General features: G+C 42.6%; 1 protein-coding gene across 3 annotated transcripts in view; it reads right to left on the reverse strand.

The window, feature by feature from the left end:
- Positions 1–4,800: 4,800 nt before the first annotated feature.
- LOC143287607 (uncharacterized) overlaps positions 4,801–16,153 on the reverse strand; it is a 121,315-nt gene continuing 109,962 nt past the window's right edge. For all 3 annotated transcript variants that reach the window (XM_076595724.1, XM_076595725.1, XM_076595723.1), the window contains 3 exons: positions 13,981–14,106; positions 12,567–12,725; positions 4,801–10,434 (listed from right to left, as the gene is read on the reverse strand). In XM_076595724.1, coding sequence (XP_076451839.1) covers positions 10,049–10,434; positions 12,567–12,725; positions 13,981–14,106 — 671 coding nt within the window. In that variant the 3' untranslated portion in view covers positions 4,801–10,048. The remainder of the gene's footprint in view (positions 10,435–12,566; positions 12,726–13,980; positions 14,107–16,153) is intronic.

Genomic DNA, 16,153 nt, shown 5'->3' on the forward strand with positions numbered 1-16,153 from the left:
TGTGACTTTGTAGGCAGCATTCTCTTCCCTAATTGTTTTTTCCATTTTGTTTCGCAGTGAATCCCCAACCGGACTGGTCTTTGGTGACTGAGCCATCTGTGTATATGATGATGTCCTCTTCTTTGCTGTTTTCTTCTATGAGTAGCTTCACTTCCACATCAGTTTTGCTCTCTGGCCATTCCCGACAGTGTCTTCCTAGACTGGGTGAAATGGCTGTGTTGAATAGATGTGTCACGCGTGCTAAAGCGGACGTGCACCCTCCCCAAGATACCCCACTACAGACGCCACAACACAACAAGCCCACACACAAACGAAATTATGTAATGCATTTAATGATTGTGTATATGTCTATATATGTATGTAAATAAAAGAAATTTAAAAAAAAATTATCAAGAGCATACAAAAAAACCACCAAAAAAAAACAAAAAAAAACCACGGCAGCAAAACTACAGCTTTAGTCTTGTCACATTTTTACCACAAGGGCACTGGTAAATGAGATGTCAAACCACCATCACTAGAACACAGCATGGTCTTTTGTTTTCCACGATAAAAAAAAACAACAACACATGAACATAGTGTTGCTGACGCTGGCGGACGGAAGACAGGCCACCAGAATGAAACGTCAGCGGAGCCCTCAGCGGATCCGTCGCCGGCCCCGAGAGGCGGGTGGTCTGGAACCACCATGTCACGACTAAAACATCTACAAAACTGGCGGCACCCAGCGAGGAGCGCACAGGAAGACGCACTGGCAGCCCAAAACCATTGATGAATAATTATTTCGAAAGATATCAATTTTTTTCAAATATTATGGAAAACATACGTTATAGTTGGTTGGGTTTTTTTGTTGTTTTTAAGTGAATGACATTAACAATAGTTGCCGGCATCTTTTTCCGCACGCCTCGCCGCCGTAAAAATAGACATAATTATCTCCCTTTCTTCCAGTATTTCATATGCCATAAAACAAATCATCATTTACCATATACAACAGTACTGTTTCCTACAAGCATAAATTTACTCTCGATGTTAACTCGTGGCCTCTATTGGACGAGCTCCTTAAACCTTAACAAAAATATCCAATAAAATTGTATTGAACATGTAAAAAGCAAGATATCTAAAATTACCCCCTTCCATTGAAAAAACTCCCACTTGGACAGACATGTCACAATGTAGCTCCTCCCCAATTCTTAAATTTCAATATTTCTTCCTTACATTTCCACTATAACATTTGAGCAACATGTGACAACTCATCGTCCCTTCACAGGCTCATAACTTCCACAATAAACCGTGACAAGAGAAAGGTCACAACAACCAGGAGACAGAAAATACAAACGTAACAATGAACCACGACGGAGGAAAACGATACATAAACAACACTGGAACACAAGCTCCTACCTAGAGCGACGTGACGTTTCCCCACGATTAGAACGGAGGCACAACACCTCAAGACACGCGCCAGGCAACTGGAGAAACGCTGACAGGACAAGAACAAAAGTCACCCACTGGCCACCGCACAGTGTTCCGTAAACGAACAACGGGTGTTAACATCGAAACACAGATGAAGAACAGTTCCACTGGCGGACATAAAGTCGTTTACAGAGGAAAAACAACGAACATCAGCCGCTAAGCGCTGGTTCTACCACCGTCCTTCTCCAAGGACTGACTCCCTTCGAGTGAAGCTAGGGGCAAACTGCCGAGGAGCATTTGAAACACTAGAACTCCGCTCACTCTGTTCACTCAGCTTCCTATATATTTTTTTTTCCGTTCAATTGCACGAGACACTTACAAACCATAGAAAACATAACACGATCTCACTACGCTCGAACGCAAGGGGAACACGCACGATGGAAAACATCGTGCACGCGCATACGAAACACACCCGCCTAAAAAAAAAAAAAAAAAAAAAAAAAAAAAAAAAAGCGACCCACCAGCCTCCGCCAGCTTCGCTTGTCATTTTAGAAGAAAGAGGGAATGAGATGGACTCGAACCCCCTCCATAAACGTAAAAGAAAAGAAAAAATAGCGGAACCATTATGTCGTCCGTGACAAGATGATTGAGGTTTTTTTGGGGTAAAAGTGGTTGACAGAAAAGGATTTAGTGAATAAATTAAACATCAATCATTTTCACAAGTTTCCAGGTGAAAGAAAGCAGATACTATCCTGTGATGGTATGTAGATCTCTCAAAGCCTGATCAGTGCATTGGCCTTATGCATACTGGTATAGATGAGGAAGATCGACATGCATCTACAACCCACCGCACGAGTGTTTAGCTTGTATTTCGATTGCGTGTTTGTTTTGACCAGATAATGCAATTAAAGTTCTTGATGTGTGTGTGTAAGGGTGTGAGAAATCATGTTAGTGTTCGGGTTAGGTACACACACACACACACACACACACACACACACACACACACACACATTTATATAGACAGATAGATAGACAATGGTAAATAAACCCCAAAGAAAATAATTGCTTTTTTCTACTTTCAAATTACCGCCCACACGGTGCTTCATCAGGATAGCGCGTCTTGTCTATGACGCACTTCTAGACAATACGTCACAATTCTAGACAATACGTCACAGACAAGACGTTCCCCTGATGAAGCCCTGTGAGCGGAAATTTAAAAGAAGAAAAATTAAGGGGAGGACATTTTTCTTTGGGGTTTATTTACCACTTTTTTTCTGTTCTCTTTCGAGAATCTACCCCTGTGGAATTATTTTTATGGGGTGGTGCCAGCAAGTCCAGAATTTCTTTTTTTGTAATTATGTACACACACACACACATGAAATTATATATTCTTCGTGATCGTGGGCTGCAGCTCCCACGTTCATTCGTGTGTACACGAGTGAGCTTTTGTGTGTATGACCGTTTTTACCCCGCCATGTACGCAGCCATACTCCGTTTTCGGGTATACATATATACTAGTCAGGCAAAATGAAAAATAAATCCAAATGATCAACACCAAAGAACTAGTACAATGAAAACCACTGTATTTGTGCCAAATTTTCCAGATTTGTTTTGTTTTGTTTTATTTTGTTTGTTTTTTTACGACATCGACAGTTTTCCTTCCCTGATCGATATAAACACATGTGGACTAGGCTACAGACAACACAGATATATAAATATACAAACAAATGAATACGGACGGAGTATACGTGAGCCGATTAAGTAAACGACTGTCACACGCGAGTCTATATAGCGCTCACTCAGCAGACACGTCGATCGACTCTTAAACAGCACAGCCAAACCCGACCAGCGGCCAACGTCGTATTTGCATAACCCGCCCCACCGTCTCCTCCCAAAAGGTAATAATTATGTCAAATTCTGTATGCGGGGTTGCGTCCATCTGGTATGCAAGAACACGTCTCCCCAAGGAAATGCAGCCTCGTAAAAGAAGAGAATATTTCATCGGGGAGTTAGTTCTGACGGAACTGGGCCTTGGGCAGAGAAGCAATGTAATCATTGGTGTCTCATGCTCTGCCAAGACTATCGCCAATATTTCAGCGGATCAACATCGTGACAAAAAAGGAAAAAAAAGTCAATGACATTTCAAGGGTTTTCAGCTTTTCTTATAATTAAAGTAACACCAACTCACAAACAGGAAAGAAAATATTTTGCAGTAAATGCAGGGTGCGTGCTGAATCTTCTGCTTAGAAATAGAATATATATATATATATGGTGTAATTTGGAAAATAAATTCTCAGTTCCAGTTTCAATTAATAAGGAAATAAAGATAGCACCAGTTATGAAGTTTGTGAATTGTTTCAGAGAGAGAGAGGAGGAGGTAGGGAGAGAGGGAGACGGGTGGAGAGAGAGAGAGTGGGGAGAAAGAGAGGGAAGGCGAGAGAGAAAGGGAGAGGGGGAAGATGGGAGAGAGAGAGGGGAGGCCTGGGGGGGGGGGGGGGGGGGGGGGATGCGGAGGTCGATTTAAGTTCCACGGAAGTACACCACTTATTAATGACCAGAGACGATGCTTCCATTGAGTTTCCATGCACGTTCTCCTGTGTAAGTATATTGGTGTGAAGTCTGGACAGCCGGAACAATGAAAGTTCTGATGATTTTGTGGGGATGTTTCAGACCACAGGACACCTACATCCTCCTCTCCTTCCGCCGTTTGAACCGTTGCCTACCTCAAAGTTGGACACTCATTTACACTATGGTGGGTACTCATTTACACCTAGGTGGGTACACCAGGTGGATTGAGGGAAATCGTAGAAAAGTGCCGTTCTCAATGGACACAGCACCATGCCGAAACGGTACCTGGATACCTGATGTCTGGTGATCACTGGATCAGAAGTCCAACACTTGAATCAAGTGCCATGGTACCTTCTGCTGGAAGAATGTTTTAGATTTACCTTTGTAGATTTTTGCCTGTAGCTGTGCAAGCAGTACATCCTTCTTCTTTTGCATTTTGAGGAAATTCTGTTCGTCTTTTCATTGGTACTGTCTGTTCCTTTCGGATCTGTTCTCTTGTCCTTTATGCAGTATTTTTTCGTATCACACACACACACACACACACACACACACACACACACACACACACAGATGCGCACATGTGCGCACAAACACACACACTGATAGACATACATATCAACATTCACTCACACAAATGTACACACACACACACACACACACACACACACACACACACATACGCAGAAAAATACAGACACACAAAGACACAAAACAAAAACATCACACAGAGAGGCCAACACACACACACACACACACACACACACACACACACACACACACACAGAGAGAGAGAAGATTCCTCATAAAGAATGAAAAACACAGAAACAGTTATGTGTACAGAAATAACAATATAATCTGAAAAAAAGCGGAATAGTGATTTAATCAAGAACACATAAGCTTGTAAATAGACTTAATATAATGAGCACAATGAACAACACATTATTAACATAATTGTCACTCTCAATAATAGAGTTCTTCAACAATGGGGAAAAAAAAAGAGAACCTTATCCCCCTTCTCCATCCATGGGTCTTAAGCAATAAAACTGAACACATACTTTTCAAAACATAAAATCGTTTGCACAAGAACTGAACAAAAAAACAAACCAAAAAATCCATCAAATCTTTACAAAACTTCTTCAACAGACTTGTTGAGCAGAATTCAGAGTCTGTGTCCTGTAGATAAAAAGAAATTGAACTGTGTTCCCAGTGTACTGTGCACTGATTTCAGGCTCACTTATTGCGAGACTTTATTTGCTTTTGATTGTATGAACATTCACGTTCATTGTGGAAGAGATAACATGAATGGGAAATCAATACATGGGATTACAAAATTTCAAAACACACCTCTTCTGGTTAAAAAAAAGAAAAGAAAAAAAGACGTTATGCTTTGCCACATGTCTGATCATTGCAGATATTATATACATGTCAGTTTTCCTCAAACTATCCACACTCTCCCCATGTTTTAGTCGCACAGTTGACACATTAACCTGGACTTCATTTCAATTTGACCTGGACTTCATTTCAATATGACCTGGTGGGTGCAACAGCACAGTGCTTAAAGCAACAGACTTTCAATGTGAAGATGCCGGTGGGTTAAGGGTGCAGACTTTTTTTCTTTTCTGATCTACCAGGTCAACAGATGTGAAGACCTGCTAGTGCTTGAACCTCCATCGTTTGTAGAGACACACATAAAATCAAACATGCCTGTTTAAGATCCCCAAATCCAGGTCAGTGTTTGGTGGGTTATGGAAACAAAAACATGCCCAGCATGCATGCCCTTGAAAATGGATTGTGGCTGCCTACGAGGCGGGGTAAAACTGGTTCTACACGTTAACATCTGTTGGCACAGAGTGAGTGAACATCAGAGCTCAGGCCTCCCAACTCATACCAAGAAGAGTCTGGCACAAACACAAACCACACCGTGCAGTTCAGGCATTGTCCTCAATACTTTGTACCACCCATCAATCTAAATGTTAAGAGTACATCTTTACATCTTGAAACTTTCACCCAGACACTCATCATTCAACATTCATCCATCTTCATCATCACAGTGGCAAATTAGCATACTCAATTTTGAATTTATATGTACATGTTTTACTGGCAGCTTATAGCCCAACAAACTGCAAAGGGCAAGTGCATGATTGAGAATCTGTCAAATATCAAAACCAGTTAGAGATAAACCCAAAAAATGTTAATGTTAGAAAGATCAAACCAACCATTTCTCCAGGAACAGTCACACAGACAGTCAGACATACATGCACACATTGTCTACAATCACAGTATGTATAACAGGACACTAACTAGTATTCATCCACCTACACACACACACTCACACCCAGATGTAGCTGATGACTTTTCTACCGATATTCCATTAGCCACTGGAAAGAGTTTGAATGATTATTCATTGCTTAGAATGTTCTCAGAAATTTTAAACTCCAGTCCAGTTGGTATCCTCCTTTAATGTATTTTAATTAATGTTATTTATATATATTTACATTGTTGTAAGTTAATACTTGTTGATATGCATACATATATTCTCCTTCCTGTGACACCTCATTAATTACACACCACAATCTCTTTATGCTTTAATTTCTTATAATATACTTTTCGTCCAATATGAACACTTTCTTACACTAATATTCACATGCATTCCCTTTCCTTCATCAACTACCCCTATCCTTTCCATCAAATAACACTTATAGTGAATAGACGTTAAACGGAAGATCTCACTCACACCCACTCACAATCCCCACCCCTCCTCCCCCACACACATATGAACACACACACACACACACACACACACACACACACACACACACACACACACACACACAGACACCTCTGTGTCCAATCCTGGATGATCTCCCTGGGTTAGCGACTTGACACAGTGATATGAATACATGTCCATTGTGATTCCCAGAGAATGGTATCATGACAACATGGACACTGCCGGTCACAAAAAAAACAACACACACACCATGCAACAGGTTAGCACATCACCAAATACCATACTGCTGGTCTTTGTGGTGTTTTTCAAAAGGACATTATAATGCCATGGGATGTAGTTTTTAAAACACACTAACGAAGGAGCATAAAACAAATATTATAAGAAAAGAAAATACACTGAAAAAATTTGTTCTTCTTTTTTTTTTTTTTTCAAACTTAAAAATGATGGTGAAATGTTCACAATTGTTACCAGTCAAATCAGAATAATGGACTTAAGCAGACAAGAACAATTTTCAATATTAAAAAAAGTCTCAACAGAAACTGTTGTGTAAAAGTTAATGCGTCAGTCTCACCATGTGCTGGAAAGCTGTAACAGGGGAAGCACCTGGCAATACAAGGATTTCCTCAAAAAAAGTCATTAAAGCAAGATTAATTGAAGCATGGTATCATGATTTTTTTTCTCTCTCCCTTTTCCTCCACAGAAAATGATGCATCACTCACCAAACTGGGAACACATGTCTGCCAAGCACACACTGAACACATGGTCACATTGCACAGGTCTACAGTCTCCCAATTGTCAGGATAATGTCAAAGATAATGATCTGATCGCAGTGATAGGAGTGAAAAGTCATCAAAAAGGCATTAAGGTCGGTTGCTGACCTAATAATATATTTACAAAAAATTCCATATTCATGCTGGTTTGTTTTTTTGGGTGGTGGGGGAGGAGGGGGGGGGGCGAGGAAGGAAGAAGTGACAAGAAAAAACGACACATGCATATCACCAAAGGTTGAATTATCTTCTTTTTTTTCTTTTCTTTTTTTTGTCACAAATGTTTGTGAAGAAGGTAGTGTAACAGACTGTGTTCAAAATAAAAGCTCAATCAGTTACATAATTGTCGAAGAGGGGATTCTCTCTCTCTCTCTCTCTCTCTCTCTCTCTCTCTTTCACACACACACACAAATACACACAACCCCATATATGCAGACACATATCTGTCTACCTCCCCTGCAGCCGCCCATCCCCCCTCCCACATCTAATTCTGAACCACACACATGCTGCATTTGTCAGACTGTCAGATCAGAATTTTCACTTCTTATTTCTAATCACCAGGGTCAGGCTTAGTTTTCACTTTTCATTTCTAATTATCAGGGATACCATTCATTTTCACTTCTCATTTATAATCGTTTAGGGATGGGATTAGTTTCTCATTTATAATCATTGAGGGTATGTTCAATTTTCACTTCATTTAGAGTCATCGGGAACAGGTTTAATTAGTTTTCACGTTTCAAAGTCAGAGTTTCTCTCTCATCCCCTCCATGCAGACATTTTATAAGAGACTTGTTTTCTAAGTACCCCACTGATGAAGAAAAGAAAAACAGGATCATCTTAGTGATTTAACACAGTGTGAAATGTAGCTTTCTTGTCTCAGTGCTTAACTGTATAATAACACAATGTGTATGAAGGGACATTATTTTGTGAGCTTAAAATTCAGACAATAACCACAGCTAAAGAATTAAATGGTGAGAAATGGGACTGTGCTGCATGCAGTGTGTTTTGATCAGCGGATTCCCGTGAATCTGTCACAAACTGTCTTAAAAACAGCAACAAAAATGTGAAGAATATCTGCCACCATTGAGACCAAAAAGGCTGCTATCAGGGGACAGCACTCTCCCATCAGATACATCAGCACTGTCACGCAAAATGGCCAATGGCTCCTTGCTGAGAAAGATGCTTGACTGAACACTGAATGTTTGTGGCCAGTGCTTGGCAGGATGACTGACAACCAACACAGGCGTTCTGTGTGCCTCTGTCAGTCTCTCTACATTGCAGCACTCAGACAGGGTGAATACCCAGCAGGTAAATCAGAAACTTCTTCTATCTCTCTCCTCTCAATTACTCATACCCCCCACCCCCTCTCTCTCTCTCACTCCTGTCAATTACTCATAATTTTTTTCTTCTTGTTCTCTCATTCTCCTCTCAATTACAAACTTCTGTTCTCTCTCTGTCTCTCTCTCCCTCTCTCATCTCAGTTACCCAGACTCCTCTCTCTCTGTCTCTCTGTGTGTCTCTGTCTCTTTCCCTCTCCTGTCAATGAGTCACAAATGTCCACTCTATCTCTACTCCCAATCAGTCAGAGACATCATTTCTCTCTGTCCCATCAATCATCCGACAGATATTCAATTAGTCCACCAGCCATGTGATACAATCAGTTTTTTCTCAGATAATCTGGACAATGAAAGCTTTTATGTGAATATTTTACAGTTTCTTTCTTTACCTCAAAGACTGTGATTCCCCGGGCCAGTATCTGTTCAGACCGTGAATCACCACTTTATCAAGTATCTGTGATGTCAGTGGTCAACACAGCATCCAAGCTCACCGCTTTCAAATAAGATTTCATCAGGGTGAAATACAACCCCTTTCACAGTTTCAGATTTCTCACAAGTTCATGACAAGCTCTCTCGCCAAGGTGTGACCCTGTGTTCTTCCCATTTGCCATGACAGTGGATCTTCATTATTTTTTTTTTTCTGTGGGGCAATATATAGTGACTGTCGCATGTCAGTTCAAGATCACATCATCTGACAATATCATGTTCGAACAACACACAACTCATTGTTGATTTTTTAAAACGAAAAAGGGGCTTGGAAGAGAACTGAGCTGGAAGAGGCACAATGTATTACCAGGAAGAAAGTGTCCATTGTTTCAGTCTGTTCTCAGTATTTTGGACTCCTTGGACAAGACCAGAAGATGTCCATTCTTTCAGTCTCTTCTCAGTATTTCAGGCTCCTTGGACAAACCAGAAGAAGTCCATCATTTCAGTCTTCTCAGTATTTCCAGCTTCTAGCACAAGACCAGAAGTCAAGAAGATGCCAATCCTTTCACTCTGCACTCAGTATTTCAGGCAACACCACAGCAGGGACGTCACTGAAGTCCACCAAAGCTCACAGAAGCCTGACTTGGTCCACCCCAACCAATGAACTGTACAGAAAACAACCAAACTGCAATCAGCAATCAGACTGGCGTCCTTTATGTGATGACCTGAACAGGCTGGGAGTACTGTTGTTACAGAGACTGGCGTCCTTTACGTGGTTGCCCGAACAGGCTGGGAGTACTGTATCAGATGAATGTCCTCTACGTGGTGGCCTGAACAGGTTGGGAGTACTGTCGGTACAGAGCCAGCTGGGCCTCAGAGAACAGCACGTCATCCGGACCGTGACTGTCCTCCAACACGGGGGCACTGGGGCAGGGGCGAGAGCGGTACACGCTGCCCGCAGAGTACACGTCCCCCTCTGGTTCCCGTGACGACGACAAGTCCAGCAGCTTGCCGCACGCCTCTTGGTCTTTCTGCAGCTCTTTGTCCGGAATCACCGCCTTGCCCTTCACTGCAGCCTTCTTCTCCTCCCTCCCCCTCCCCACACAGGGGCAGAACACCTCCCGCAGGTCGTCCCTGAAGGTCGGCTTGGCCCTGCACGTTCCCCCCTCCTCATCCTCCAGGGTGTCTGTGTCTGGCTCGAAATCTGCACAACCACCAGTGTGAGTTTGGGTCAGTATAAAGTCAATGATGTGTGTTCTATATTAATATGTGAACTCCCTTTCTCTTATGCAATAACCAGTGTGAGTTTGGGTCAGTATAAAGTCAATAATGTGTGTGTCCAAAATGTGCACTGCCAGAGTGAGTTTGGGTCAGTATGAAGTCAATAATGTGTGTGGGATAATAGTATGTGTACTCCCTTTCTCTTGTGCAACAACCAATGTGAGTTTGAGTCAGTATAAAGTAATGTGTGTGTCCAAAATCTGTACAACCAACAGTTTTGAGTTTGGGTCAGTATAAAGTCAATAATGTGTGTCCAGTGGTAATATGTGTAGTCCCTTTCTCTTGTGCAACAACCTGTTTTGGGTCCAAATAGTCAGTAATGTTTGTGTTAAAAATGTGCACTGCCAGTTTGGGTTTGGGTCAGGATAAAGTCAGTAATATGTGTGTGTCCAAAATCTGTACAACCAACAGTTTGGGTTTGGGTCAGTATAAAGTCAGTAATGTGTGTGTCCCATCATGACATGTACTGTCCTTTTCGCCTGTGCAACCACCAGTTTGATCAGTAAGAAGTCAGTGACGTGTGTGTCCCATTATGACATGTACTGTCCTTTTCTCCTGTGCAACCACCAGTTTGATCAGTAAGAAGTCAGTGATGTGTGTGTTCAACGACAACATGGGTTGTCCCTTTCTCTGGTGATTATTGAATAACCTGAAGTCAATGATGTGTGTGTTCAATGATAACATGTCCCTTTCTCTGGTGATTATTGAATAACCTGAAGTCAATGATGTGTGTGTTCAATGATAACATGTCCCTTTCTCTGGTGATTATTGAATAACCTGAAGTCAGTGATGTGTGTGTTCAATAATAACATGTATTGTCCCTTTCTCTGGTGATTATTGAATAACCTGAAGTCAATGATGTGTGTGTTCAATGATAACATGTCCCTTTCTCTGGTGATTATTGAATAACTTACGATTGCCTACTGTCTGTGAGCCCTATTCACATCTGTCACTTTATTACTCCTGCCTCTTTCTGTCCTCTTCCGCTCTGTTTATGTCCTGTGTCTGCTCCAGTTCACTGCTGGATGTTGTCTGTATGTTTCATTGAAATAAAGTTTCACTATTTTTTCATTGCTGCTTTCATTTCATGTAATTTCGTTGTCTGTTGCTAGTGCCTGCTCATCATCGCTCCTTCTGACTCGGCCTTTGTGTGTGTTGGTCTTCTGACTAGTGTGGTGAACCACAACTGAACCTTACAGGTGGTGTTTGTTTTGTTCATATATTGATGCAAACTGACTGAAAGAGAGAGAGAGCAAGGGAGAGAGAGAGAGAGAGAGAGAGAGAGAGGGAGAGGGAAGGAGAGAGGGAGAGAGAGGAGGGAGGGAAAGACAGACAGGGAGAGAGAGATGGAAAGAGAGAGAGAGGGAGGGAGAGAGAGGGAGAGGGAGGGAGGGAGAGAGAGACAGTTCAGGAAAGATAGAGAGGGAGAGATAGGGAGGGAGAGATAGAGAGAGGGAGAGAGAGAGAGGAGAGAGATAAAAGAGAGAGAGGGAGGGAGGGAGACAGAGATATAGACAGAGGGAGAGATAGAGGAAGGAGAGAAAGAAAGGGAGATAAAAGAGAGAGATAGGGAGGGAGAGAGAGAGAGGGAGGTAAGAGAGAGTGTCAGAACAGGGGGGAGGGAGAGAGAGAGAGAAAGGGAGGGAGAGAAAGAGACAGAGGGGGGAGAGAGAAGGAAAGAGAGAGAGGGGGGGAGAGGGAGGGGAAGAGAGAGAGCGGGAGGGGGGGAGAGAGAGGGGGGGGATGGAGGGAGAGAGAGAAAGGAGGGGCAGAGAGAGATAGAGGAAGGGAGATAGAGAGGGAGGGAGAGATAGAGATGGTTTATTCACAAGGCCATGGCCTCAAAGGTGTACATGAACATAACAAAAACGTTTTCAGATTATCATGTTACATATGAACATTCTCTGGAGAGAGAGAGAGAGAGAGAGAGAGAGAGAGAGAGAGAGAGAGAAGGGAGATTGAGAGAGAGAGAGCGACAGACAGACAGACAGGCAGGCAGACAGACAGACAGACAAAGAGACTGGTTAGGAAGCAAGGAAGAGTCAAATCACCTACCCACGTCATGTCGGAGGCCGTTACAGATCTCATACACAATGTCGTCCCTCTTGCACTGACGCAGGCAACGGAACAGCTCAGCCACTGCCTCCTGGTTCTCTCCGCGCCACGACTTCCACTCCTGCAGGTAGCCGTTCACCGCGTACTTGGGCTGGCTCTCTGCACACACCCGACACACTGCCGTGCTTGAGGAAGGTGGCAGAATAGTTAAGACACTTCTCTGCCAGTACAGTGTCTGTGAGAATCTGGGTTTTGTTTGTGTCTCCCAAGTCTGACTGCAAAATCAAACTGAGCGTCGACGGGCGCAATAGCTAAGTGGCTAAAGCGTTGGACTGTCAATCTGAGGGTCCCGGGTTCGAATCACGGTGACGGCGCCTGGTGGGTGAAGGGTGGAGATTTTTACGATCTCCCAGGTCAACGTATGTGCAGACCTGCTAGTGCCTGAACCCCCTTCGTGTGTATATGCAAGCAGAAGATCAAATACGCACGTTAAAGATCCCGTAATCCATGTCAGTGTTCGGTGGGTTATGGAAACAAGAACATACCCAGCATGCACACCCCCGAAAACGGAGTATGGCTGCCTACATGGCGGGGTAAAAACGGTCATACACGTAAAAGCCCACTCGTGTGCATATGAGTGAACGTAGGAGTTGCAGCCCACGAACGCAGAAGAAAAAGAAGAAGAAGAAGAAACTGAGCGTCTAGTCATTCAGATGAGACGATGAACTGAGCTTCCATGGGCAGCACGCACTTTGCGCACTGAAAAGGAACCCATGGCAACATTAGTGCTGTCTTGTGGCACTTTCTGTAGACGAAATTTACTCTGATGGGTACACACATATGAATGCATGCACTCAAGGCCTAACTAGTGCATTCACTTAAGCCGTTGGTCGGGCCTCTACCAAGCAGATGTGGTGTGGCGTACATTGCACATGTAAAAGATTCTGTAATACATGGCTGCAAACCGTGCGTTATGGAAACAAGAACGTACCCAGCACACACATCCCCCAAAATGTGGAGTTCGGCTGCCTCTATGGCAGGTTAAATATTGTTCGGCATGTAAAAGCTGACCCATACATGAGTGAATGTGATACATTAGTGCATGAGTTCGAGGCCATGAACAAAGAAGGAGGAGGAGGAGAGAAGAAGAAGAAGAAGAATAATAAGAAGAAGAAAATGAAGAAGTGTCTGAATACCCTTATTTAGCCGCTTACAGAAAGGTCTGAATTAGGAAGGCAGGAACTTACAGACGACAGTAGAAGCTGAAAGAAAAACTGCATTCAGATTGTTACTCTATTGATTCTGAAACAAAATGTAAACACAAAAATCTTAAATGTACATAAACAGAAAAGAATGAACACACATTGACGAGAGACAGACAGACAGACACAGACAGACAGAGAAGGTTCCTGACCTTTATACTTCTCCACAATCAGTTCGTATCGGCCCTGCACGGGATGGGAGCGGTAGAGTTCCTGAGCCAGCGTCCAGATCTGTCGTTCCACCCTCTCCTCCACCACAAACACCGACTTGGACAGCACTGGAACAGTTTCAATTCCTTAAGGAGGTGTCAGTGTGTGTGGACCAATCCATCACAATCATTGCTGAACAGACATCAGACATCACAATCATTGTAGGACAGGCAACAGACATCACAATCATTGTAGGACAGAGGACAGACATCACAATCATTGTAGGACAGACAACAGACATCACAATCATTGTAGGACAGAAATTACAATCATTGTAGGACAGACATCAAACATCACAATCATTGTAGGACAGACAACAGACATCACAATCATTGTAGAAAGACATACATCACAATCATTGTAGGACTGGCATCAGACATCACAATCATTGTAGGACAGATAACAGACATCACAATCATTGTAGGACAGACATCAGACATCACAATCATTGTAGGACAGACATCAGACATCACAATAATTGTAGGACAGACATCAGACATCACCATCATTGTAGAAGGACAGACATCAGACATCACAATCATTGTAGGACAGACAACAGACATCACAATCATTGTAGGACAGATATCACAACCATTGTAGAAGGACAGACATCAGACATCACAATCATTGTAGGACAGACATCAGACATCACAATCATTGTAGAACAGATATCACAATCATTGTAGAAGGACAGACATCAGACATAACAATCATTGTAGGACAGACAACAGACATCACAATCATTGTAGGACAGACATCAGACATCACAATCATTGTAGAAGGACAGACATCAGACATCACAATCATTGTAGGACAGACAACAGACATCACAATCATTGTAGAAGGACAGACATCAGACATCACAATCATTGTAGGACAGACAACAGACATCACAATCATTGTAGAAGGACAGACAACAGACATCACAATCATTGTAGGACAGACAACAGACATCACAATCATAGCAGGAGGACAGATAACAGACATCACAATCATTGTAGGACAGACATCAGACATCACAATCATTGTAGAAGGACAGACAACAGACATCACAATCATTGTAGGACAGACAACAGACATCACAATCATAGCAGGAGGACAGACAACAGACATCACAATCATTGTAGGACAGACAACAGACATCACAATCATTGTAGGACAGACAACAGACATCACAATCATTGTAGGACATACAACAGACATCAAATCATTGAAGGAGGACAGACAACAGACCTCACAATCATTGTAGACACACAACACTTCTGTCTCAAAACTTCAGTTATTACCAAAATACTGGTTTGGAATGTATATACTTATTTAGGTGAAAGTGTGTCGTTTACATTCACTAAAAACATTGGTTTTTGTTTTGTTTCGTTTTGTTTTGTTTTTGAATTTTCATTTATTGCCATTTTTTCCTCTTGTTATATGTATCTACAACTTCTCTTTCAATTTTCTTCAGTGTTCATTTCAAGTTTATGATTCGAGCCTCCATCGACCCTGTTTCTTTGGACACACCATGCGACTGTCCACTCCTCTCCTACTTTGTATTTATCTTTTCGTTATTTTTTAGAAATATTTTTTAAAGAATTTTTTTTTCTAAATGATAACATTCAGATGTGAAGATTCATACTTTCCCTAGATGTCCACAATCATCAGATTGTAAACTGGACAGTGAGCAGAACTTCTTTCCTCATCGGAATGTATTCATTTCAATGATGTGTGAAAACCAACCCCGTGGTGAGGAAGGAAGCTGGAAAAGACGATGGAAGCAACAAGAGGAACTGTCGTCAGGGGGAATAAAACACCACGCTACACGGGTAGGAACAGTCGCCATGGGGAATAAAACACCACGCCACACGGGTAGGAACTGTCGCCAGGGTGAATAAAACACCACGCCACACGGGTAGGAACTGTCGCCAGGGTGAATAAAACACCACGCCACACGGGTAGGAACTGTCGCCAGGGGGAATAAAACACCACGCCACACGGGTAGAAACTGTCGCCAGGGGGAATAAAACACCACGCCACACGGGTAGGAACTGTCACCAGGGGGGGAATAAAACACCACGCCACACGGGTAGGAATTGTCACCAGGGTGAATAAAACACCACGCCA

The sequence above is a fragment of the Babylonia areolata genome, chromosome 11 (genome assembly GCF_041734735.1).
Source record: "Babylonia areolata isolate BAREFJ2019XMU chromosome 11, ASM4173473v1, whole genome shotgun sequence".
NCBI lineage: Eukaryota > Metazoa > Mollusca > Gastropoda > Neogastropoda > Buccinidae > Babylonia > Babylonia areolata.